This window comes from Pterocles gutturalis, unplaced genomic scaffold (assembly GCF_000699245.1).
Source record: "Pterocles gutturalis isolate BGI_N339 unplaced genomic scaffold, ASM69924v1 scaffold9587, whole genome shotgun sequence".
NCBI classification, from domain to species: domain Eukaryota; kingdom Metazoa; phylum Chordata; class Aves; order Pterocliformes; family Pteroclidae; genus Pterocles; species Pterocles gutturalis.
Genome location: NW_010110217.1, coordinates 8,356 through 35,871, shown reverse-complemented (window position 1 = coordinate 35,871; position 27,516 = coordinate 8,356). Strand labels below are relative to the sequence as shown.

Below are 27,516 nucleotides of genomic sequence, written 5' to 3'. Positions count from 1 at the left end.
TCACTGGCTCACTTTATGGTACAACTTTGCAATCCCTTGGTGTGTCCAGTCTTTGCCAAGAGTCGGCAAAATATGACCTAAAGTATCCGACCTGAATAAAGGAAAAACAATACAACTGAACTGAAAACAACACTTCTAGTAACAGTTGAGGCTCACACAAACCCCACTAACTTATTTGGCTAGCAGTGAAGGAAAATAAGGATTTCTGTAAGGTACTGAGTGTGATCAGAAGAGGATTATTTTATTCCCATTCTTTTTGAGACAGACTGATATGGCCATCCTTGGCCATGTTGTTTTAATTACTCTTGTGCCCCAGGACTTGTCTAAGCTCATGACCCATAGGTAATGTGGAAGTTACACCTTATAGGCTGACAATCAGACGTTTATAGTAGGCTGGCCAGTACTAAGTATACTTTGAGGTTTACATTAAATGTTTTCTAAATAAATCAAATCCATCCATAAGGGAAGTTCATGGGAAATTGCAACCATGAGATAAGTTACATTCTATCTAACTTCAAACTAGCTTCTCCACATAAAGCTGGCAGTTGGTCGTATATAAAGTATTATGAAATAGTTATACTGGTTTTAATGTATTTCCTGCTTTACACGAGAAAAAATTATTTACACTGTAACAACATCTAGAAATCCAAACAAATGACCACCTCACTTCACTAAGCATTATACAGATACACAGCAAGAATCTACACCCTGAATATCTTGCATATTAGACAGAAAACATTGGGCAGTGGCTTAGGATGGATTTGCAACGGCATTATATGGTGAAGTGATTTAGTAACTCTCTGGTCAGTTCAACAGCAGAGAAAAGAGTAGATTTCATTCACTTTATCAAAGCTTAAGAAAACAAAGCAAGGGAAGGAATAGTAATTTATGTTGGCACCAAAAAAAAGTCTGCCCTTCAATGGATAAATCACAAGGAAGAAAAGAGTTTCAGTTTAAATCAAGTATCTTAATTCGTCTCAGATTGCTCTTGGAAATTATTTTTCCTTGTTCTTTTTTCTAATTAGATATACCCCAGTTTGATTCGGAAAGAAATTGATTTTGAAACAAATCTAAGCATTTCATTTTAAAAGGTCAAAAGAAAATGCTTATTTTTTTGTGTTTCCCTGTTCCACACACAATTGTTTTACCCAGTATTAAATAAATAAATAAATAAATATGAGTTAATTGATTTGGCCACTCCAAAATTGTGGGGTTTAACTGAAGTACTAAACTGAAACTTTCCATCAAATTCTAATTCTGACATTGATTTTGGGGTCTTGTCTTCTAAATAATAATGCCTCTCACTGGAATGCCCCAGTAATACCTTTTAAAACAGAATTCACGAGTTTCTTCATTTTAACGTAGCTAGTGTACTTCATAAGTGTGATGCAACAAAAAGGTTACGGCTTTGCAGAAAGTCCTCCAATACTACTGTAAATACTATCGTGAAACACCAGTAGGTGACAAATAATGGGTACATATAGCATGTGTCTTTATGAAATCAAGAATTCAGCTAATGATTCTTGAATTGTTTGAAAGACAAATAATAAACCCCCCACACACACACCCCTCCGTATCCCCCAGAACACTTGAATATGATGACTTTGTGACTCCAAATTCCCTATTAACTACTTTTCCTTTAGTTGCAAGGTCAACTTGTCCTTGCAGATAAAGGCTCTCCTTGTTCATGAACCCACCGTGTGATTGTTCCATCAATGTCAGAAATAATAACTTTATCGTCCCAATTCCACAGGTAAATAGTGCCTTCACAGCGGCAGGGGCCTTGATACTGTGTTGTAACACTAAAGGTCACGTCATTGGGGCCATTCTTGAGCTTTAAGCTTTTCTGCAAGACATTATCAGCAAGATAATCAACAAACTGAGCACGTGAAATGGACACAAGTGCAAACATAAAGCAACAGATGATCATTGCCTTGGTCACACTGAATCTTATTGCTTTCAGCAGAGTTATTGTCTAACGATAGCAGAGGTTAGGCATTGATTTACAGAGGAGAACACCACAAACTAAAAAAAATTCTGTTTCACAGTCAGGGATACGAAAAAAAAAAATCCCAAAAAGGTCACATAAACAATAACAAATTATGGAATAGGGACTATCTGTGGGGGTTATCCATTCTGAGATACAGACACGTATGCAGAGAGAAATGTGGGTAACAAGGAGTTCCAGGAACTCTAATTAAGAGTGTTTATATGCAGATTTGTGTTCTATGGTATTACATCTCTTTCCTATAATAACCCACTTCCCATATCATATGACCTATTACCTTCAGTCTCCACCAAATCTCCTCAACTCTCCCACTTCCCTGCCTTTCTCTCCCAGACTCCTTATGTCACTTAGTGACACGCTTGGAAAGTGACTACTGATTTGATTCTATTTCTGGACCTAACCATTTTCACAAAACCTGCAGGAGTTCAATACTTTAAGTGTCTCTTTTTCTTAGTTATATTTCACTGCAATTTTTCAATGAGTTAAAAAGTGAAAAGGAGGTGGGAATGCAGAACAATTGGTGGGTAACTGATGAGTCTCACCCATTGTTTCATCAAGAAACCAATCTAAAAATAGTTTTGGCTTCAGCTAGTTTCTGTGAGGCTTCTGAATCTGAAAAGTATCAATATATTTGTGTAATCCTTGCTTTCTTTTTGCTATAGAAAATTACCAACATATCCTATCTGTTTCTTGGGGAAAATTTTATATTTTTTACAAATTATTCAGGCAGTGAGTGATGGACTGTTTAATGCTGTACACCTTGTGTGGGTTTCCTTCAGAAAATTAATTGACTGTAGATAAGATGACAAAAAGTATTTCCCTAAAGCAGCCTATTTTTCTAGGTCAAATTAGAACATGCAGAACACAAAGCTGTAACAGTTTTGTCACCATTAGTCAAAACACCTCTGTCACAGAGGAAAAGAATTGGCTCCCAAGAAATTTATAGCCCGGCCTCATAGTAAATTCACAAGCAGCTCTTTCAGAAGTTACTAACAGAAAACTGCATTTATGTAAAATGTGACTCTCTGCCTATGAACGAGGAGAAAGGAAAGGAGAGGAGGAAAAAAAAGAAACAAGAGAGGCCTGTGGGTTAACATACACACATTATACATAATACAAAAAGGACATGGCTCCAGTACGCTTATTCAGGTGACAAATACATACTTTGAAATTTAATTTTGACATTTTTCTCTGAACGCCAGCACTGTCTGCAAGGTACAACATTCATGATTAATACTGAAAAGTGAAGGGAAAATATTTTTCTTGAAAATATAGTAACAGAGAGAATTAAACGCAAGAAGAGCTAATTAAGATTTGCAAGCCTGAATAAAAGTATTGTTCATGTGGTATTAGAAATGACATTTCAGGACAAGGATGTAAAATTAACTCACAAGCTGGTCAGAAGTGAGTCGAAGCGTTTTTTTGTAACTGATTCCAGACAATAATGAGAGATGACTTGAGTTGGTTTGTAATGACCCGAGGTTTTGTTTGGCAGCTCTTGGGTCTTCATCGCTTGAAGAAGATTCATCTTTTATTCTGAAACATTGCACACACAGAAAATGATGCTATCATGTCAGCAAATGCATCTCAGTATCCATTAAAAATGCATTAACAGTGAGTCACCAAATAAGTCATTGATTCTCTGCTCCTAAGTACTGTCTCACAGGAGGTCGTTCACATCATGGCTTTAAATATATCAATGAAGTGCTGAATTTTCATTCACGCAGGTACCCCATTATTTATACTTGGATTGTTCTAGCCATTCACTTGTTTATACGCTAGTTTTCATTACTTAAATTTAATGGATGTAACTTAACGTGCCATATTGACTCAAAAGTCTCATAGTGGTAAAAAATAATACCCATTAGATGCTGTAGCTACAAAAATTCCCCAGTCCTCACATGATGAAGGAGGTTTTTGCTATGCTGGCTTTCTCTTCTCCCCTTTGTCCCCTTCTCCTCCCCCCAAAGAATTTAGCAATTAATAAAAAAAATCGAGGTGATGGAATTTTTATTATATAAAGTGACTCCTCCTCTGTCAATGAGCAAATTTAGATCATTGGATTATTGTTTTACAGGATTTGCAGGATTACCCCATTCAGGATATGATGATGAAAAGTCATAAAACCTGAGCTCCTTTACACAATTCTGTTTAAATACACATCAGTATAATTTCTTTTTTTTTTTCTGCTGCAACCATTTTTTCAGATTATTGTTCAGGATATTTTTCTTCAGAGAGAAAGTTCTCCTACAGTAAATAAATCTATCACCTTAGGTGGAAGGTAAAATATCCTCAGCATTTGGGCTCTTATTTTGATCACATCTGATGTTGTTTGATGTTAGGAAGCCTTGACTCAATATCAAGGTACCGCATGTTATGACTAGCAACACTTAAAAGCCCATCTCATCCTTTGTAACATCAGATCTCAAAAGCTTTACTCAACACCCCAGTTGTCTCATTTTTGCTTGCAAGCAATAAATTCTTAATGACAGATATCTAAGGTCAGTTAAAATTTAAAGAAAGAATGTCAATTACAGAAGCTAGTCTGCTTGAAGTCTTAATCCCACTTTAAAGCTTATCTTTAAACAGCCATGTAAGAAACAACAGGCCTGTCACTTGTCATCCCTAGAAGGAAACTCAGCCTTTCCGATTTATTCTGTGGCTCTCACAAACTCAGAGGGGCAACTGAGGTAACAGCTGGATTCCTACAGAATGAAGAATCCTCCTTCCAGTACATTGGCTTGGACTGCAACTGCAGACCTCCAGAAAGAATGACAACTAATCTCCTTCTGTTTCATAAAGGTGATCCTTGAACTGAACTTAATGAGCATAAAGCACGCAGGAATCTGGCCCTTTTCAGCTCGAAGTGCAGACAGCACAAAGATGGGCTGTCTTTACAACAAAATCTGCATGTCCAGCAAAAGGGCAAGGTAGGAGAGCCATCCCTGGCTAACTCATCCCTCCAAAGCAAGTTAAAGTTGACCTTGTAGAACCTTTCTGAAGGAGAAATTCTGGCCATGCAGTACAATTGGTTTGGAGCAGAAGAAAGAAGAGACTTCCGCAACCCTTGAAAGAAGTAATAGAAAACCACGACTTTTGCCTGTGAAAAAACCTCTCGAAAGTCCTAAAACACGCAGGACCCACTTAAATTGTCAGACCACAAATATAAGTAAATCAGAAATTTTAGCAACTGGGATCTAACAACAGCATGGAGTCATCTATGATGTTCCCTTGAAAATTCCAGGGAAACACATATAGCTTTGGAGAACTGCTCCAATTATTGTTTGTTTTCAAAGGGCTGGAATGTGTGTCGCAGAGCTGCCAGACTAACCACAGAGAGGCCAGAGTGCACTCGCAAGGTCTACAACCCTGCCATGGGTAGAGCCTTCCTATCTGCACTTATCTGGGGCAATGAACAACAAATTAAACATATTTCACTGACACAGTATTTCTTTGTTCAGATACAAGAGGTAGCTTGCTTTCATTTTTAAATAGTATCTCCTGCTCATTTCAGGCACAGACAATTTTGGGGGTACCTGTTTGCCATACTCATCTGTGAAGAGTCTTCTGTAAGTCCACCCCCACTCATACCTTGCTCTGGCTTTGTTTCCTGTAAAAATACAAGTATGAGAATGTTTTTAGAAAAATATTTGAAAATCAAATTACATCTTGCACTGACTTGGTAAAAACCAACAGCATGTTTGTTTCCTTTGCCTGTAGGCAAAGTAAAACTTCATGGTTTTCTTGAAGAATAAAGGCTGCACAAAGAACTAAAAATTGTAAATATAAAACTCAGAATAAGAATTAATATTTAGTTTTGCATGGAAGAAGCACAGAAATACCAGATTTCACATCTAGCACTGCTGAAGTTCTGGGATCAGTTGCGTAACTACTCAGTTCATGCACCTCAAATACCTAGATTTCACTTTAAAAAGCAAAGTATGACTCTGGAGAAGTAAAATAAAAATACAATTACCTTTCATAGAGTCATTAAAATCCTTAATCCAGTAAAACTTCCAAATTTCTTTTACCTTGAGTAAAAGCTCTAGACAGAGACAAACTGCTCTATCAATTTAATCCCACAAGATTTTTAAATATGAATGATTTCATGAGACATGCAAACAATAATAATACCTCTCCTTATCTATTTACAGCTGCCACAGCTCAAGAGATAACCAAATACTTCCACTCAGAGAGAAATTCTAAAGTCCTCAAACTGTAAAAACTAAAATCTTGCACTCTGAAGCCCACATCCACAGATCAGTACAATGGTTATTTCATGAAAGGCTAAAAAAGTTCATCGACTGAGGCACAACCATAAAAATGTATTAGAAGTCATTTTCTCCCTTCAAGTACTAATGCTTCAATAGTATAAATTAATATGAAGCAGTTTTATTAGCCAACTTTAAAGATTAAATATGTCTAGACAGGAGATCAATATTTCATACAAAATTTTGCTTTTTTCATTGTTCTTTAATATTCATCCATAGCTTTAAGACTGTTACCACAGACTTTTAATGCTCAGAAAAGAAATCCAAAAAGACTTTAGTATATCGTCAGTTTTCCATCTGCAGTTTTGATAAATTTTACAGCTCACACTACTCAAATAGGTCTGTTCTTCAACTATCAAAAGAAAGCTGCAGAAAGGTAATCTGCACAACAATATTAAATTCGTGGCAAAGCTCTTTGATTCTAGGTTCCCAAACACAGATTTAATCTATTAGATAACACTGCTTCACATTTGTGTAATGAAAATAAATGGAGAACTAAAACACTGCGGGCAAATGTTTCAGGTAGGATCTGATTCAAAGACTTCTGAAGTCAAAAGAAGTCAGACTTTAGACCGTGTTTAAACATATTTTAATGTGCATAGCCTCAGTCAAATTGAATATTGAGTTATTCTCAGAAGTAAAGTTCTGAAGGATGAATATAGGGGTACCCTGCATTCCCACTGCACCCAGAAGGAAACTCTGCTTGCTTCTTAAACTTACCTCTTTAATAGTACTGTTCCTTCCTCGCCATGAAAACCACCACCTTCCACCTTTTTTGGGCATCTTGTCCCTCATTATAGATTCCACAGTGGCCTGTGATAAATGGATGGTAACATAAAAAAAACCCAAAACAAAGGACAACCTGATATATGTAAATGAAAGAAAGTGCCAAATACACAATTTTAACTGATAATAAAGAGAATAAAAGTAAACATACTGTCTGTGGACCATAAATTCTACTAAAGCAAAATCTAATGGTGTCCAGAGCTGCTCTGAAGTAACTTAAGCATGAATACTTATGGTATTGTTAAAAGGAAAATGAAAAAGAGATAAAAATCAAAGAAGAAAAAAAGCATAAGTAGATATTAGTATAATGCCTAGAATGGAGAACCTGCTGTTTATAAATTGATACTTAGTACAAATAATATCTAAAAAAGAAAAAAATCACTTCTTGAATGAGCTCTCATGCAAAAGAGTAACAACCCCACATGCAAGATGGTTATTCTCATTTCAGAATAACTACAAAGTTCGTATTTAAGTGCCAGTTTGGAAAAAAAGCAAAGTTACTAGCTTTTATGAGTTTGGTATGATGCTATGAATTTGACTGACAATGTTAGAACTGTTTTTGTTAAACACAGGCTACTTTTCCTTGCTTATACATACTAGACCTCAGCAGAGAAAAGTTTGAATACCCATAATGACTGGACCCTTATGTATTGTAACAAGGAGAGCTGAACTTTTTCCACTCAAAAAACATGAAAAGGGCAAAAGGTGGCCACAGTGTTTCATATGTCCTAAAACAGCTTAGCCACTGGCTTTCCAAGATTATAGCCTCCACTGTAAGCAGTCACCAAAATAAAACTGTGACGTTGATTAGCGATTCAAACAAAATTAAATTATTCCAAGAACTCTTAGCAGTTAAGAGGGAAGGCTGAGTTCAGCTCATGCATGCCTTTTCTCAGTTCTTCCATAGGTTCTCTTCACTATATTGTATAGGAAAAAAGAAAAATGACAGAGCAATAAAGTTGAGCAAATAAGTTGAGAACTTTTTAAACAAAAACAAGAAAAACAAGGAGCAGATGGAGCTACCGAGAATGGCATGCCAATGTTGAGAACAATGGCTATAATTTAAGGAGGTTCTCAAACATACAGACAACTTCAAGGAGACGTCCTATTGACTTCTAGTGAGATAACTCACATGCTTACAATTAGACATGCATTTAAGTGTATGTTGCAGAACATAAGTGATTCTTTTGCAAAAACTCCAGTTTTCAATTACTTCATAAAACCTGTTTTGATAAAGTGCCTTCGTATTTCAATTCCTTAGTTCCATTATTACAGCAAATCAAAACTCTAAGTCATTAAGAAAGCCAGTAGGATGCCTGGTAGTATAAATAGGTACTTTTAGTTTAAAAGGCACAGTTCAGCTAAGTAAACCTTCCCAATCGTACAGACTGTTCCAACTATATACACTGGCTTCTCCACTAAATTAAAATCGCACTGTCTACAAAGTTATCAGCATTCAGAATATAAGCTAACCATTAAAAAAAAAGAACACACTGAATTTCACACTCACAGAAGACTTTTCTTAACTGATAACCTACATGAATAACAGCAGAACCATAATGCTATTGAAAGAATTGTCATTTCCCTTAACTTAATGGCAAAAATATTTCGTATCAGTTCTTTCCATTTACCCATCCTAGGCAAAACCCAAAGCATCTGGCTCACACATCAAAGTGTTTAATTAAAAATGTAGTGACCTTGCATTATCTTTATTGCCACTGAAGACCCAATAGGCACCTATTTGGTCTGAATTGCTCTGTGAAAGTGCCCAACAAATACCAAGTAGGATAACTATACACCTTCTGTAGGCATTTGAGTCCAATGGGATGAATCTCACCTTTGATTATTACTAGAATATTTGCAGTAAAGCTCAAAACATCTGGCTCTATGACATCCTTGAAATTCAAGCCAGGTTTACCAGGTGTTTAGGACTTATAGGATCAATTTACTTTACATTAGGATGCTACAGTGCAGCTACCCACGACTGCATATACAGGTAATGTGGTACTACAACAGAAAGAACATAGTGATAGAGAGTATTCTGGGCATTGAATGAATTTTTATTCCAAGTTCACGGCAATAGAGATAGCATTTCAATTCACACGGATTAAACCCAAAGACATGTGAAGTGCTGCAATTGGCAGAAGGAAAGTCATGTTCCAGAATTTATTAAATCCATGGCTAACCAGGATACAAATTAGTGACAATTGTGATACTACTTATTTATATCCATTTACAGTATTTCTGTCCTGAGCATCTATGTGGCACCAGGTCACAACATGGAATCGGACTAAGTTCATCAACGCATTTAATATAAGCCCGTATATAGCTGTTAAATTGTCATAGCTATCTGCCACTACACACCTGGGTTGCTTATGAACAACCAACTGAGAAATAGAAAACCAGCAAGCCACAGGCCTTCCTTATCTAGTAGTTAAAGCTTATTCCCTAAGGCTATAATTCCTAGCCTCTACTTTTATTTGTTAATACATGCTGCATACAGATAAATTGGAAAGCAGTCACCAAGTACTCAGGTACAGCAAACACTAACATGAGCCAGTATCATTTATGTTTACAATCCATATTAATGAAGGAAAACATGAAGTTTTTCCTCCTTCAAAGTATTTGTAATAATCTTACCCTAGCAAATAAATAGTATTCACAGACCAAATTCCGTCCCGCTTATTTAGCCCTTAGCATAAGCTAGATGGCTACGTGTGGATAGATATTACTGATGTGCAGATTCTTTTGTACAACAGCCCTCTCCTCTGCCTTAATAAATGGCCAAAAGTCACAACTTCTCCTCTGACCAACCTTCATGTTCAATCTCACCTTTGGCAAAGGTTTCTGGAATGCCTGCATTGCCAGCAGAAGGGGACCAGCTGTCGTCCAGTTGTAGTACCTGGGCATGCAAGAGAGATAATTACTGCATTCTGTAATCCCAAGGTTCCAATTCACAATTTACCTAGTATTTATTATCCGGCAAGTCAAAGCCAGGAAGCCTCTTTAGCACAGGTCAAACTCTGGCCTGCACCAGTAATAGCAGACCCACCTTATTCCACAGAATGTTCAAAGGTATTTACGGCATATACTTTTCAAGATATGCAAAAGAAGCTAAATCTTTAATTAGAAATAGCATTTGTCGTACATTCCTCACACCCTTACTGTACCTCATTATCACAGCATGAGCTACATTTTTAACAAGCTGCTTTTACTATTTTTCCATCAAGGACCTACACAAAAGTTAGGGCCGTAGTCTGTAGGTTGTCAAGCTTTTGCTATTATGTGCTGAACATGGGTCAACGCTTGTTACAAACAGGACAAATACAGTATTGTAATCTATCTGTCTAGGGAAGCTGAAGCTCACTGACATCCAGAGAATGTGACAGTAAGATCCTCACTAAGTACTCCTCTTTTCCATACATATCAGTAGCCAGGTAAACATGGCCATCAAATTTGGAGAACTATGGCAAGGAAGCAATAAGTAACTCACCTCAGACCACAGAGAGGGTCAGGTATGAGGCTGTACCATACACAATACAAGCTATCACATAAAGATGCACCAGACATGTCAGATTTGTATGAGTGATGTCTATGACTAAGGGTAGCCTAACCTCTAAGCACAGCGCAATGCCAGGATCTCTCCTCTACTCTCTAACATTGTATGCCAGGTGTGAGGAGCTCTCAAGTTAAAACACCCTCCAAAAAGCTGCAGCTGGCATAGACCATTGTGCTGCATAACTACCAGCAATACAAACATATGAAAATGTCTTAGCCTTGCAGAAATAGAAGTCTCATACTCAGTGGATGAAGTTTGACAAGTCTTAAAAAGCAATGCCTCCATAGAGACATATTAGGCAAATATACAGTATATACAGACAACCTGCTGTGTACAGAGTGTTTGCAAGCAGACTGCCATATCCCTGTAAATATTAATTATTCAAACTGTCTCACGGCAAGCCTCAGCAAGTTCTCATCCTATTTCATTTTTACTCTTCCAATTGAGTGTGAACACTATTAGCATTTAAGACCAGCTTCTTGAAATTCCAATTGTGTCACTTAGCTGTAACAGGTCATCTAAAACTGCTTTTTACTTTCAATTTAAAGGAGGAAACTAGAAGAGCCTGAATTCACTAGAGAGTTGACTCTTTCTGGATGAATCTAAGCTATGAACATTCAAAACTTATTTTCCAGGTACACTTAAACTGATCTAACACATTGAATTGCCACAGAAGTGTTTTTGTTACAACAGTAAATTATTTTTTTCCTGAAATATACTTACTTATTTCCAATCTTAACCACAAGGTTAGGGTCATCAATGATAGCAGGATTGTCCACAAATTGCTGATATGTTACTGCATGTGCTAGGAATTCTTCTGTGGGGGGGTAAAAAAAAAACCACATATGTAAAGCATGCATTTATAGATGCCTGGGATGGGTCAACCTAAGCCTCTTGGCATCTCTCAGACACATAGGTTTGACATTCAGGGTCAGCCCTTCATTACTAGATCCGCAGTAATACGGACCTAAGATGTTCAGAGACTTTCAGCCTCGGAAGATGTTGAGGGTTTCTTTGTCAGCTGCTGGGTGGGTGTCTTTCCTTTTCAAAATACAATCTAGTGAAAGTTCAGGGATGGAACTGTGAGGGAGGAAAGTCTGGCTTCTAAGCAAGGCAAGAAAATACTTTGTCATGCCTTTCACTGATCCCTGTCCAAGTTAGGAGCAGGATCTGATGGGCTCAACAGATATGTAAACCCCCAGCCAGAAACTTAACAATCACTTGTAAGGGCTACAGCAAAATGAAAGTGCCTATGAATAAATATCCTTTCCATTGGCTGTGACTCCTTTCATAAAATCTGCTTAATTTAAAACTGATTCAGATAACAATACAAAGTCAGTAAATCACAGTATATTTGAAATGTTTTAATAACTAACTTCTGAAGAGGAGTCGGTGTAGCATCAGGCTCATACAATTCTACAATGCCGTATTACTGCAGGAAGTGCAAGTCTTAACACATTTATCCTCACATTATGCAGCTGGAAGTTTAAGGCATAGAGCATCGCAAATGATTTTTCTAAAAGTCACACAAGAGGTAGAGTAGGAACTCAGGTTCAAGTTTCCAACTCTCCCTGTGATACAAAACCTAGTACTACCAGGAAATAAAAATCTTCTCAAGACAATCTTGAGTACAGCCACAGGAGGGCACTGCTTCCTCGGTCGAGGATGCTAAACTTGGCTGACAGCACTTGCCTGTAATTCACAAAGTCATTCTGTACCTTTGGTTATTTCTTTGTTGTCAGTAAGGCCTCCACAGAGAGAAATGGCAATGGAGGGCAAATCTCGAATTCCATCTGAGGTGCTTTCAACTCCACTGTCAACACCTGAGCTCCCAACAGACTGCGGAGACTGGCTGGTGGACCAAGGCCCCGTGTCATTCGTGTTTTTGCTTTGGACAGTATCCCCACTGGAAAAGAAAAATCAGGATTTCAGTCTTCATGTATTCATTCCCAAATTCTCTCTCTTCAACAAGTACTGTTTACATCTGACACTTATGTAGCAAAAAAGAAAAAAAATAAGAAATTTGCTTGTTTTTGCGATAAAACTTAAATACAGTAGTATAGGACTCATGTACCCTCAAATATTAGACTGCTTCTACTTACTTGCCTAAACTAGGCAGGTATAATTACAGCTTCATTTATTTACAAGAGATAGGAAAAATAAGACAATAAACTGTACAATCTTAGTAGACAAAGTAACACTACAATAAGCAGAGTTTATACTAGTAGCAACATTCCCACACAGGAACAAGAACTAATATACTAGTTTACTCTTGAATTCATAATAAACTGAGAGCAAAACCCAAAACAAAGGATGTGTATGTCTGTGTATTTATGTTGTCTATATAAATAAATAAAATACTCTACACATAAACTACTAGGATTAAAATGTTAAGAAACAATAAATAATTATACCCATTTAAAATCTTTCTCTCTTTTATTGAAATGCTAATATTACAACAGTTGAGTTTAAGCAAGCAAGAAAGAAAAATAAAATATGCAAGTTACTTCAGTTGTTGCTCAATGACTTTAGTCAAATGACTAGAATGGAAGATGATGTAGAAAGAGGACTATAAATGTTCTAAGAGGCTCTAATAAAAATCGGAACAAGTTGGAAATTTTATTTTCAGGGTGTAGGATTTTCATAAATAAGCCTCTCATGTGTCATACAAAAATTACTTCCTGACATTCATATTTATAGATGATCACTCATAGCAGAACAACATTAGAGCAATAATTTTGTATTAATACTGTTAACAGTAAGATATGTTCTTCCCAGTAATAAGCAAGGACATGGGGATAAATATATCCCAAGGCCAATTGCTCTCCCAGGACATGTAACTAACACTCACAAACATCAGTGTACATTACATAACAATCCACGATCAATATATGGTGCTTAATTGACCAAAACAGAAAATCAGTTTCAAGCACACATTTCAGGCCCAAACGCAGAGCCTTCTAAAAGCTCTAATATTCCTCTCTACAGAGTTTTATTTTCCTTCTGCCTTCACCTCTGCTTGTACTCTGAAAAAGAGGTTTTATCTGGTTGGCAATGAAGAGTTTGATCTAAATCTGGAAGGTGACAAGAGCTCTTTAAATAGTAAAAACATAAGCAATAGACTTATACTTCTTGGGGAAATAAAGTGCAGCAACTTCTGGATCCATGTCAGTGAGGTCATCTAAATAGACACCATCAGCACCAAGATGCCGGCTTCGTTTGTCTGTAAGAGATGGCACAAATCAACACTCTTAATGAATATTTTCTGAGTAACAAGACAGAACTATTACTGTTTAACTGTTCATTTTAATATTGAGAAACCAGACAAGTCATAACAGTTTGTGAACTGTATTTGTATAAAATGGTACTGACAAAAATTTCAAAACAAACTGCTTATATACATTGTTCAGACTTTGAATACACAAAATGGGACAGCAGAGGACTAGTTTTGAGATATGCTGAAAGCCCCCTATCCCAGATAAAACCACTGGGAATCAGAACACAGTGGTCATTGTAGGAAAACAGCAAAAGGAAAACTTTCTGAGTATTTCACAATATTGTCACAATAAGGCAACCAAAGCATTTAATCTCTGAGAACTAATCTTCAATATCCCCTTGTAAAAGAAATAACATGACAGACTACACTATAGTTGCTAACAGACTGTAACTGGCTTGTTATGGAGACAACTCACTTTTTAGCACATACAGGTGATGTGTTGGGTGTGCACATGCATCACTGCAGGGGACAAGACAATCCTCCTAGGTCTTTCACTAGTACTAACACACAGAGTCATTGCTGTCCTATTTTTGCTGGTACTTCTAGATGAGTAACTGCTGCAAGGCCAAAACCTAATTTGGAATTCACTCTAAAACCCACAACTCCTCACTGTCCTGATTTTCAACATCAGAAAAGCAATCAGAAAAAAAGTTATGTAAAGATTGAAGAGTAAACAGAGTAACACTGTCACTTTTGTCTTCAAAGACAGTGGAATGCATGGGGAAGTGGCTAAGAAACTTGGATGTTTACTAATTAAAAAGCAGCTGCACAAACTGGGCTTATATAGGGCTTACGTAATTACAGAATAATCAGAGCTCTAAAACATAACATTTATAAGCAAATAAATTTAATGTGAAGATTTTAACAGTTATAAAATACCATGGATATAGAGCCCAGAAATTAAGAAGCAGAAAAGAAGATCAAGTTGTATTTTACAAATTCAGGACAGGATGCACACCACACAGAACTGAAATTGCTCATGTGAAACAAAAGCGCCTTATTTTATGGTAAATCTGTTGCTTGTACAAAAGACAGACTACAACTTTGTACCAGGACAGAGAGGTTCCACAATTACCAGCAACACGTAACAACTCAGAAAGTAGTCAGAGTAAGTGAACCAGCAGATCTACAGTGTGCTTGCATCAAAAAGTGAAATTTCTGAGTCTGTCAAGTATGAATGAATTTGGAGCAAGTTTTGCAGTCTTGCTCACACGCACAGAGCTGACAAAAATCTCAGACCAAGGAAAATCTTCTATCTTACTACATAGCTCCTGTGAACAGTCTGCTGCGTAGCTCAGGTTCTGAAGGTTCTTTCCAAAGCTTATTCTTTTCCAGATCTGAAAGTGCCTTCAGGGCACAGATTAATTTATATGACAATGAGGTGCTTTATCACCATTAAATTTAAAGACAAAGTCATACATATAAAAGTGCAGAACCAACAGCTTTACCTTTCTTTCTGGAAGGGGAATCTGTCTTGCCAGCTGGTTGGGCTGAGCAAGCTGCAGCTTGTTTTATTTCTTCATTGGCAGGCAACAGTGGTACAGCTGCTCCTGGAGACTCTACCTCTGGCTTACTTGTCTCAGGTGGTAAGGGCTCACTTTCATCAGCAGCTGCTGCATCTGCTTGTCCAAGGTCAGGCAGAGGAGGCACAGCGTTAAACTCCTCTGTAGAACTCTGGATGACCCGAAAGTGAGTACTTTCAGAAGGATTTACATCCACCACACTGGGTTCCTTTGCTTTGACAAGAGAACTGGCCTATGAAGAGAAAAAAAAAAAAACAAAACATATTGCTACAAAGAAAAGCTCTTAAAAAATGCAACATACAGAGTTTAACCTGTTCTGTTCACTCCAGCGAGATCAGATTCTCAAGGTAACCAACTACAGCACAAAGCTACCACTAGTTAGTGTACAAAAGACCCCTCTGCTGTGCATTTGCTTGCACAAAATTCATCTGTATCTTGGGGCCAGGAAAGATTTGTTCTGCAATGTGCTCTACAGTCTTCATTTCCCATTCACCTGCCTGGGAGCACATCACAGCTCCCACCCTGCTCCCCTCTCCTCCTGTGCAAATCCTAGCTTTTCTTCAGAAGGTAACCCCAACAAACATAAGAAGGGAGCGCAAACTGGAGTCCTTATACAACCACGATGTTCTCAGGGACCAGGGCAAGTGTACATTGTCACTCATCAATACCCCACATTTAGATTTGAAATCACTTTGTAGGAGCAATTCTAGATATTCTCTGAGTGCGGGCCACGAGGTATTCTTACAGAGGGGAGCTGAACACCTACAGCAGCAGCTGTATAGCTGCTATAACCTTCACATCACAGCAAACAAACTTACACGAAGATCAACAGCATCCAAAGCATAACTGCCAGTTCAGGTATGGTTAGCTCAACTCTGAACAGCTTGGCTAGGGACATAGACAGGGACTGCAGAAGGAAAAGCCTCCAGGAAGAAGATTTGCAATACACACCAGGCTGTGTGACTAGGATAAAAATGAAACACCCAAATCTACTAAGAGGAAACCCTAAATCTAGACTGAAAATGCCAACTGGAAACTCCTGCCTGGACCTGTGTACTTAAATCAGTTCTCTGTGTACAGAAAATAGCTCCCAATTTTCTTGTAATATACATGAGGAGAAGAATAATGTAGAAGTGATGGGACAGCTCATCTTTGGCCTACTAAAGAAGAAGCCAGAGCTCTTCTGAAGGAATTAAGAATTCTGGATTCCCATCCCTGTTTTTGTCACTAGCTACCAACAGTGAATTAAAGATAAATTATAATAGTGCCATTACAATTCTGGTGCCACCACAAGAACACGGAAGTCTTCTTTCTGAGGAGGATAATGACTTCCCTGTCCTGCAAAGCAGGAATTTTGTTTCTTTATACTGTTCCTGACCCCATCACTCTTGCAGTCCTTTCTTCAGAGAAGCCAACCTTCACCAGAAGAGGCCAAACCCTGCACCGTCCCTGCCACCACAGCTGCAGTATGCCACTGGAACATGATCTTTATTTCTCACACCCTGAGGCAGGCGTAATCCCTAAGTTTCCCCTTTCCCGTACAAACACTCTGAGTCCACAGCTACCATAAGGAGGTGGCCAGCACCTGGTGGACCTGCAGAGTGCTCAGCTGCACCTGGCCACTGTGCAGCACAGGAGACAATGCTGGTGGCACCCTACAGACCCTGCCATCAAACTGGGCCAAATGGCTTCAGGCAGGAGACAGGCACCAAGCCAGCCAGTTCAGCCAACAGAACAGCATGGCTGGGCGTGCAGAGATACAGAACTGCAGGTGTTTCTGGATGCTTATTACTCAGGCAACAGATTTTAATTTTTGTGAATCACACTGCTAACACCTAATTTCCACCTAAGACCATTTATGAATGTCAATGATTTACCAAAGGACATTGAGTTTTACTTTGTATGTTATTTAAGCTTCTAACTTTTGCAAGAATAGGTCTTGGGTATTTCCTCATATTCTATTGTGTATCCTCGGTGTTGAGAACATCCATGGCACAAGGCACTCTCCTGTACCTCCTAACGAGCCAGATGCAATACTCTTACATAAACGTTGTAATTTTATGTAAACACGAAATCCATTCCCTCTTCAGCAGTCTGCAATAAAATAAGCACATTTTCCCCATTAAAGCACAACAGATGCTATCAGGAATTTAAAAAATTACGTTGGATACCTTTGCAGCCTGGGGTAGCTCTCCCCAGGCCCAGTGCATGTGGGGATTATTCTTCAGTCCACTTCTGTCTGTAGGTTTACTGACTAATTCTGAGTCACTTATAGGAGTAGGAGGGCGTGAACCTGATGGACTGAATAAAAACAAACAAACAAACAGAAACACTACTTATTACAAAAATACTACCAAAAAAAAGTAACCACAATGAACTACACACTTCCCAAACTGATACCCACCAACCCAAAACATTGATAAATCTAAGTAATTATCAGCCAATTGAAAGCATGGAAAAACAGTTTAAACAGTTTGGGATCCTCTCAGACTAGCATTCAGAGGTCTCATCCATTTTTAATTAAGTGCCATCACAGAAGCAGTATTTGAGAAGCTCAAAGAGATGGAACAAGAGCACTGGACCTGCACATTTCAGGAGGATTTTTGGATTTCTGTGTGGAGAAAAGAACAGGTATGGTACCAGCAGAAGTGGATGAATAGATGATTAGTATTGTTATAATGGATGTGAAGTGCAGAAATGACTCATTTGCATCAACAAGACGCTTTATCCTGAGTAAGTAATAAATTAGTCTAAGGAATCCAGTCAGTTACTTCCTTCCACTAACTTGTTCAGTTCTACCCTTGGATGCATGTTTATAAGAAAACCAGCAGCAGAGCCAAACAAAGAATTTGAGCCCTTCCAGTGCAAAAATATTTAACTGTCTGTTTTGCTGACTACTGAGTATAAAATATTTAATAATTAATAGTAAATTATCAGTTTGAAGCATATTTTAATGCAGTAAAGTCAGCCATTAATAATGATTCACTGATTTAAAGGACAAAAAGAAAAATTCTGATTATCTGTTCTGCCTTTCTGTGCAATGCAAGTCATAGAATTTCACCCAGAAGCCCATGAACAAAGCCCATTATTTTTTGTCTGAGCCACAGAATGTCTGTGGTATACTCATGCAATCCTGATTTAAAAACTCAAGCAACAAAAGAATCCACAACATTCCTAAATCAAAGGTCCAAAGTGAGCTACCTTCACTCTCAAAAACAAAAGGCTTCCTGTTTTTACTATAAATTCTTTATGTTTGATTTATTCTTTACATTGTTCTGGATAAACTGAATGCCCAAACCAGTTTTGTTCTTCCAATGGAAAGCAGTTTTGTAGAGCTAGCTGGTAGGGAATTCATTGGTTACAGGTAAATAATTGCTTCACACTAACATGAAGCAGCTTTTAAAAATCAGTGAATTCTACATCTGAAAAAACAGCAATCTACTTATCTACTTTATTGCTTGTTTTCATCTATGTTGCAGTAAGATATACTTTGAATATGGACTCTGTGACTTTTTAGCTATAGATAATTATGTTATCTAATTAAGCTGTAAAATTTATAAACAATATTGTGGAGCATCTTTTTTGGTTCTAAGAATTTCAAACTTCTATTAGTCCTTTGGGTATAACCTACCATTTGACAGATGAAGGAATCAATAAAATATTATTTCAGAAGTATTGTCAAGCTCTAAGGATTCAAGAAATGCCTGGTGGGATTTTCAGCAACTTCTACATCTCCCACTGAGAAGTTTGCAGGATTTACAGTATCTTCCATGCATCCAGGGCCCACTGACACCTTGGAAATCAGAAGCCCAGCTGCTTCAGAAAATCTCAGCAGGCAATAATGCTTCTACTGATGCTTTAAGCCCCAAACATCTAGATTTAAGGAAGTGTTGTCACTCCAGGAGTTCATCTGTGCACTACACACATTTTAACCTTGAAAATAGCTACTGCTTACTTAGAAAAATCTCCAGTCTGGGCTTTGGGGTATGTTCAGCTTGGGTTCACTCACCCAGCCAGACAACCTGAGGCAGGCATTGCTTCAGTTTGGGCTAGAACCTCTGCATTTTGCAGTGAGAACACTGATAGGGGACAGGGGCAGGTACCTTGTCTTTTCCATTATTTTCCCTGAAAATACAGTTCCCTTGTACACACGACTGACTGGGGAAGAAGTCCAGGCTGTTACTCAGCACCAAGAACCATGATGTATATTCCCAGATACACACATGCAAGTGCCATGGCACTTGTGTATGTGCGTATGTTAAAATAGCCCTGAGAAGGCTCTTGCTGCAAAAGGCTGCCCGATGATCCATGCACGCATCTGACTTATGGTTCAGAGTAGATGTAACTAGAAATATAACCATGGTAAGTTAGGAACAGTGTGAGCATCTAACCCCCAAAATATTACCCACTCTCCCAAAAGAAAGTACACAAAATACACACTGCCTACTGAACTTTTGACACGTGCACAATGGAGACATCTTAATTCTCACTCTATAAATACTGCTTTTCTATACAATAAAATATACGGATTTGCTAGTAACAAAATGTTAGATGTTCAGAATTCTTTTCAGTTGATTTCTCCTTATAGATTAGTGTAGAAAAGCTAATACAACCTCAGGATAGGCCGGAATTACCATTGCAATGCCACTTTAATTTAAAAGGCCCAAGACCAAATCAGACTGCAAACATGCATCCAAAAGGCAAACGGGGTAAATTATTTTGTTTGTATAAAGGTATACTAAAGCATTCTCACTCCTTATATCATCTGAAAAATAAGCCGGAATTTTCTATGCCACCCACAGATATTAATACAGAGTTGGCGGCCTTCTGGTGAGAGCTGGTTTTCCATTACAGAGAAATACCTTTACTGTTTTCTTCATATGCCATACTGTCGTTTAACACTCAATAGCTACTCTCTCCAAGTAATATCCTTCTGGAACAGCAACAATAGTCTCTGTAGTTTATGGATGCAGATGGCAATTATGGCTACTACAGTCCTGTTTGGATACTTCCTGTTTGTATAGTTCTGCTTCCATATGTAATGCCAGATGCCGTCTCCTTCACCAACACTGGGACTATTTTGGCTGCTATGCACTTCATACTGCTGCCAGCAAAGCAAAATGAGACTGAAGGCCAATAAAGCTCACAATCACATTCCTTTAATTTTTTTCTAGCTCGGTTACATCAAATTAAATCCTGAATTAATGTTACACTTGCACTAGTGGTCAATAAGGCTGACTACCAAGATTGCATAGGATTTGTAAACCAGCAATAGTATCCTGCAAATGCATCCATGGATCAGACTCAAAATGGGTTCTTTATTCCTTATACCACCAAGACGTTCGTCTTGGGCTGAACTATGCCTTGCAATTCCCCCGTCCCTACGTTAGGCAGTGATGCAGCCCAGATGAAATTCTCTTGCCTCACACAGATTGCCGAGATATCGCAGATCAAACTAGAGCCACCCATCCTGTCAACACTGCACAAGAAGTACGTGTCACCACAACAGCTAAGAGCCTCTGAACCTCCTTTGAGGTGGCCATAATAATAGTTTCCTACTCCACATAGAGGAAAATAGTTGCAGAAACAGAGAGGACCTTACTCAGACAAGTTACTACAGTACCTTAGCTGTACATATATATCATTAAAAGTGTCTGTATCCATTTTTAGCTCTGTAGAAAAGAGACCACAGTCAGATGAATCCTACACTGCAGCAAAGGCTTAAGTCTGGGTCTCATAAACCTTAGGCAAGATGCCTGATCTATTGTGTCACCTCTACTTTATAGGATGTTCCACCACTGCAATCCAATACACAAACTCGTCCCCTCCCTCAAAGCAGGGAACAAGAAAGAGAAGTTCTCTTTTGGTACTGGGCTACTCCCATCACAAGTTTTGCACTCCTTATTGCTCACTTAATCTCTGATGCCTTCATTTTGCTTTTACTTTTGCAATCTACACACAAGCAAACAACTTAGCAAAACCATGGGATAAAAATGTCATTAAAATATAGACTGACTGTGAAAAGCCACATGGAAATGTCGATCTTCAGAGGAATCTAAGTTTTCACTAACTAAGCTCTTCTTTTTTTTGTTACCAACTTAATCAACTCCAGTTTTAACCCAGGTTTTCATTGGCCTGATTTTATAGTAGTCACCCTCACTCAACAGATTATTCATGACGGCAGCTTACCTCCAGTCAATGCCCACAAAGAAGCAAGCAGAGGTAGTGGTTTTCAGTGTCACTTTCTTTCAAAGTGACTGGGTTAGCAGTAAATGCAGTTTTAAGTTCAACAAAGTTCACATACTATTAATGTGTTAGAAGTGTATTAATGTGTTAAAAGAATTAACGAGCAGTGCAGAAAAGAGGAAGGACACAACTGTTCTACCTGTCTGGAGGAGAAAAGTGAGAAGACTGTTGAGGACAAGAGCTAGATAGGCCTCCATCTGCTGGAACAGTGAGAAGAGAGGATTGCCCTGTGCAATCTATAGGCTTACTGGATAGCACACAGCATGTTGGTAGAAAGAAAAACAGGGTGTCATTATTCACAAGTGTTGATTAACTTAAGCTCTTTGTGCATTAGCTACATGAATGCTGAATTTACATCTAGAGCTTTCAAAATCCAGAATACTGCAATCAAGCAGCAAACAGAACCTACAGTTCAAAAAGCCACCCAAAGGGCAAGTTATTGACACAGGCTGTCACCAGACTGGTGAAGCTAATCACATTAAGCTCTACAGTCAGTGTTGAACATTTCTTCCAGAATGCAATTCAAAATAAGCCCTGGCTCTGAAATCATTTCCATGCTCTCCCTTCCTCTGTCCCTCAATTACGGAGGCAGTCTGTTGAGAATAGACTTCTTAGGATAAGGTCTTGTGAATACTGCCCCACTCCAATAGTCTGCATGGAAGATGAGGCACATGTGCACAGACACACACACAGACTTCACTGGAATTACAGTGCCATGCACATCAAGCAAAAAATTGCCCCTTTTTGACAGTGTTCCACAAACACAAAAAAGGAGGTCCAAACTAATCTGGTTTGTCATTAAAGACACATGAACACAAATACACATACAGGAAAAAATAAGCAAAGTACTGTATGTATTTTTTTCAAATAATATTTCATGTCTGTCTACCTCTGCAATTCAACTGATTAGCTTTGAAAGGGACATAAGAAGCCCATATTCTTATTCATTTACAAAAGGACCTTATTTTTATACTTCAGTTGCAATCTTGCAAGCTCTTAAAGGATTACACCTGAAGTACTGAAGATTTATAGACTTGCGTTCACTGAAGTCCTTATAAGGTATGTGCACCAGGCAAAGATTCAGATTTCACAAAGTGTTCATCCTCTCTGCAGTATGTATATGCAAACAGTGACATTAACAGATATAAATATTCTTCAGAATTTGTGGACCTGCATTTGTATGCATGCATTTGTTGAATCAAGGAAAAAGTTAACCTAAAGTTTTTTTACAGTACCTGATTTCAAATAAAGAAAGCACTCATCTAGTAGTCGACGCTGAACATGTTTGATATCAAAATTTGTAGTAAGACTTCATACAGCACTAGCATATAAGAAATTAAAGGAAGTTCACTTAGAACTGTACTATCAGAAAAAAGTACCTTTGAATAGGTGACCATTCTCCATCTGAATGAGGGTAAGATGCAGACTGAGAAAACGTAGAAACTGCAGGAGCCTTGATGTCAGATACTTCATCAACTAACATGTTTGATATCAAAATTTGTAGTAAGACTTCATACAGCACTAGCATATAAGAAATTAAAGGAAGTTCACTTAGAACTGTACTATCAGAAAAAAGTACCTTTGAATAGGTGACCATTCTCCATCTGAATGAGGGTAAGATGCAGACTGAGAAAACGTAGAAACTGCAGGAGCCTTGATGTCAGATACTTCATCAACTAACACATCTGGAACAGGGATCCTAGGTATAGGGAAAGATGTGACATTTGAAAACCATACTTGATTATTGAACTGTCTTATACTCCAGATAACAAAAAAATGTACTGTAGAGAAGAATTAGTATAACCTGAACTAAAAAGAGATAGAGAAATGTTATCTGATTCACACCTTCTAGTTCACAGCATGATGGAGGATTGTTCTTATGTTCTCGATGTAATTTTCATTATTTTTATTAGTAACATTATGTTCTCGATGTAATTTTCATTATTTTTGTGAGTAACAGTCTCAATAGCTTTCTAGCCTAAAGGTTTTTCTTAAAGAATCATGTTCATCAAACACATGTACTGACTTAGGTATAAATTACTGTTAGGAGGTATGGAATGGAACATTAACCCAGCATTAAGTTTCCATTATGTATCTCACGTTCACTGCGATACCTTGAATTCTCCAGTGGTTCTTTTTCTTCCTCTGAGCTAATCTCTATAGGAAACACGTCTTCATCTTCTGATGTATCTCCATTGTCTTCTCTTTTTAAGCTGTCTATTTTATGGGTAGACTTCCTCCTCTTTTTCCTCCTTTTTTTCACAGAGCTACAGACTAGAGATGCTTCCGTAGAAGGCTGGGATCCGTGGGGTTGGGGCAGTACTTGTAAGGATGCACTTGTGTCCAGGCTTCTTCTCCTATCTATGGAGTTCCTCTTCAGCTGAGCTTCCATTAAAGCAGTTCCCTCAGACAGAATGGGAGATGTGGAGAGATGATAAGGAATTACCTCCTGAGACAGAAAAAAAATGCAAAACATGCAACATCATAAATCTGGTTCTAAAATCTACACACAATTGCTAAAATCTAAGTCAGGAGAGATGATAAGGAATTACCTCCTGAGAAAGAAAAAAAATGCAAAACATGCAACATGATAAATCTGGTTCTAAAATCTACACACAACTGCTAAAATCTAAGTCATTTTACTCCCCAGAAAAGTAACAAAGATTAGACATCTGGGTGCTCAGTATGATCCTATAGCATACGAAAATTGTTTCATAGCTGCATCTCCTTAAACAAGCCAGGAACCATACTCTTGATCCTATAGCATACGAAAATTGTTTCATGGCTGCATCTTTAAGGAGAACCATATTCTTAATAGAAAGGATACTCTGAGCATCTAACATTGGCCAGCTTATGGCATGAGTCTCTATCCACCCGATGCTAGATACAGAGCAGAAACAAAATCCTAATTTGCAACCTGAACATTTAGTAAAATCCAATTCAGATGACAGATAGTAGTTAGAAAGGTCAGTGGTTTATAACTAGGTCACACAAACATCCTCTTATTCAATCGTACACATCTCTAGACATTAATGGAAGTATTTCTAGCAATTTTCAGTCACCAAATAACTGTGACCACACAGAAGATCTAAATATAGAGATCAGAAGTTTTAAATATATAGAGATGAATGTCGCACACGCATATAGCAATCACCTGAAACTAGTAGTATCGTTCTCAATATAAAAATTGAGAACTCATCATGCCCTGGATAGTGACAAAAAAATATTGGGGATATCTGAAGAGAAGTGCCTATAAAAAGCTTTTCTTAATGTTACATTACATGTGGGCTATTCAAAACTAGCGTAACCATAACTTATATAGACTAGTATTTAATCACATAGCTCAACAGAAGGCATTCTCATTTAAATATAATTCCACATGAACAACAAGTGCAAGATCACATCTTTGGTGAGTACCAGAATTACTGCGTGTGCAGATGTTTACAGGGCATGCACACTTTTACTGGTAGTCTGCTGAGTGCATATGTTCAAAGTAAAGATTTCTGCAAAAAACAGGTCCATATTAACCTCCATAGCACACATCTTCAGAGCATGTGAACTATGTGCATGTTACTTCTGGTGTACACACAAACTCTGATTTGATCTTTGGTGAGTACCAGAATTACTGCGTGTGCAGATGTTTACAGGGCATGCACACTTTTACTGGTAGTCTGCTGAGTGCATATGTTCAAAGTAAAGATTTCTGCAAAAAACAGGTCCATATTAACCTCCATAGCACACATCTTCAGAGCATGTGAACTATGTGCATGTTACTTCTGGTGTACACACAAACTCTGATTTGTTTTTTAGTTATGTGATTACCTTCTTTAGATTTTTTTCAATCTCAGCAATGCAAAATCCAAAGTAACGAAATAGTATTAAATTTCCATAGCAGAAAATTGTCCAGAAACTTTCAAAACTATAAAATCAGCAAAGGTATGTTTACAAAATCTTAACATTCATAACTGACTCTGAAGAGCAGGCATTGCATTTTTAACAAATTAAAATTAGTTTTGACTCCTACCTGGTCATTATCCATCTCCTGCACAAAAAAGGCCTCTCCATTATCTCCTAGTTTCATGTGCAAATCTACAGCCTCTCCATTAATTTCTATGTCAACCTGGAAGAAAATAAATATATTCACAAATGAAAATAAAGTTATTTTAGGTACACAGTTCCTGTTCAGCTATCCTACCACTGTCACTGGGCAAATGCTTCCCAGGGAAGTGTAGGAAATCTTACAATAAACATAAAATAGTGAACTATTCTGGTTTTCCCCTACCCCTTCAGAAGGCCATCAATTGCCAGAATGTTTTTATAACTCATTCCGCTCATTGCTGTCTTGCTCCTCTACTCAGGAAGGTTTACAGCCATTATTATATAAAGGCCTGTATCTTTTTAAATGTAATTCTGAATGCTTCATGCACCACACAAATCTTTTTTGCTCTCTACTCAGGAAGGTTTACAGCCATTATATAAAGGCCTGTATCTTTTTAAGTGTAATTCTGAATGCTTCACTCACCACACGAATCTTTTTGTTCTTTTAATTCATAGCCTAATTATGCTTCCACATGCAAATTCTCAATATCCTGTCTTTCAAATTCATTAAAGCACAAGTAAGAAAAATTGTCTTTTAACTTTAAACCCCCCTGTCTCACTTCCGCACATTTATCTCATCACTACGTAGCCACAACTATTTCCATTTCCTCTCAGGAGGATCTCTCTCTTTGCCTATAACTGTTCTTGCCACCAACTCCATTTTCACTGGTAGGGTTTTTTTGGAGACTTGGACAAGCCTACATCTACGTTATATTTCACTACACAGTATACTATTGGCACAGTAACATTTTCAACTTTTTCCATCCTAAATATTGGCGTTTTTTTGGAGACTTGGACAAGCCTACATTTACGCTATATTTCAGGACACAGTATACTATTGGCATTTTCAACTTTTTCCCATCCTAAATATTGGTATTCTTTTCTGATTCATGTAAGAATTGAACAATGTTCATGCTGACATTAGGATCTTTCTGCCGAACAATTATAGCTACATTAGAACAAAGACTATATGTAGTTACAAATCATTTCCTAAAGTAATCTGTCATGCATCACTCATCAGCAACTTCACATATGATATTATATGCCAAATCATTCAGCTTGGTTACATTTATCTAAAGGTCCTCACTGCTTTTTCCAGCTTCAATTAACCTCAACATTATCTGAAAATATTACTTCATTATTAACTTTCTTTTTGTAACTAGCAATGAACAAAGGGGTCTTAATACACAGTCGCTAATGAAATATAAGCCCAAATCAGCACATTGAAAATTTTGCTCTATTGAAAATAAATGTTACAAATTTCATGGTTTGTTTTGTTTTTACTACAGTCAATGTCTTAAAAATTATGCTTTGAAATGAAAGAATCAGTAACAACCATTTTAATTTAATCTAGCCTCAATTTGGGCATTTTTTAAAGAGCATCTAAAGAAAACCTTGACTAGCGTACCACAGAACATTCAGTAACTTTCATGCCATTTTCACCCAAAGAGCATCTAAAGAAAACCTTGACTAGCATACCACAGAATATTCAGTAACTTTCATGCCATTTTCACCTCACGGACAGAACATATCAAAATTGTCAATTTTCTTACCACTTTCTCCCTAGAACGTAGGACTCCCATTTTCCCAAAGCGTACATGGAAAGGAGAACACTGAAGATTTCCATCTGGCTGACGTACAACAATTATATCTATACATCCCGACAACGTGGCTGGGTTTAGTCCCTTATAGAGCTCCTTCACAGTCACAAACACTTGCCCTGCTAACTGTCCAACGTAATTCATGGT

At 37.7% G+C, this 27,516-nt stretch overlaps 1 protein-coding gene across 2 annotated transcripts; it reads right to left on the bottom strand.

Moving 5' to 3' along the window:
* On the bottom strand, positions 1-27,516 carry LPIN1 (lipin 1). Of its 2 annotated transcripts, XM_010073258.1 has the most exons (16): positions 27,322-27,516; positions 25,695-25,790; positions 23,785-24,119; positions 23,250-23,369; positions 21,810-21,917; positions 17,596-17,725; positions 15,350-15,656; positions 13,754-13,847; positions 12,343-12,530; positions 11,348-11,441; positions 9,898-9,967; positions 7,000-7,092; positions 5,545-5,618; positions 3,400-3,544; positions 1,698-1,846; positions 1-91 (listed from the first exon to the last, which is right to left on the bottom strand). In XM_010073258.1, exons 1-16 carry the CDS (start codon positions 27,511-27,513, stop codon positions 1-3), a joined length of 2,286 nt encoding a protein of 761 aa, XP_010071560.1. In that variant the 5' UTR covers positions 27,514-27,516. The 2 variants fall into 2 exon arrangements, with proteins under 2 accessions (XP_010071560.1, XP_010071561.1); XM_010073259.1 differs by lacking the exon at positions 21,810-21,917.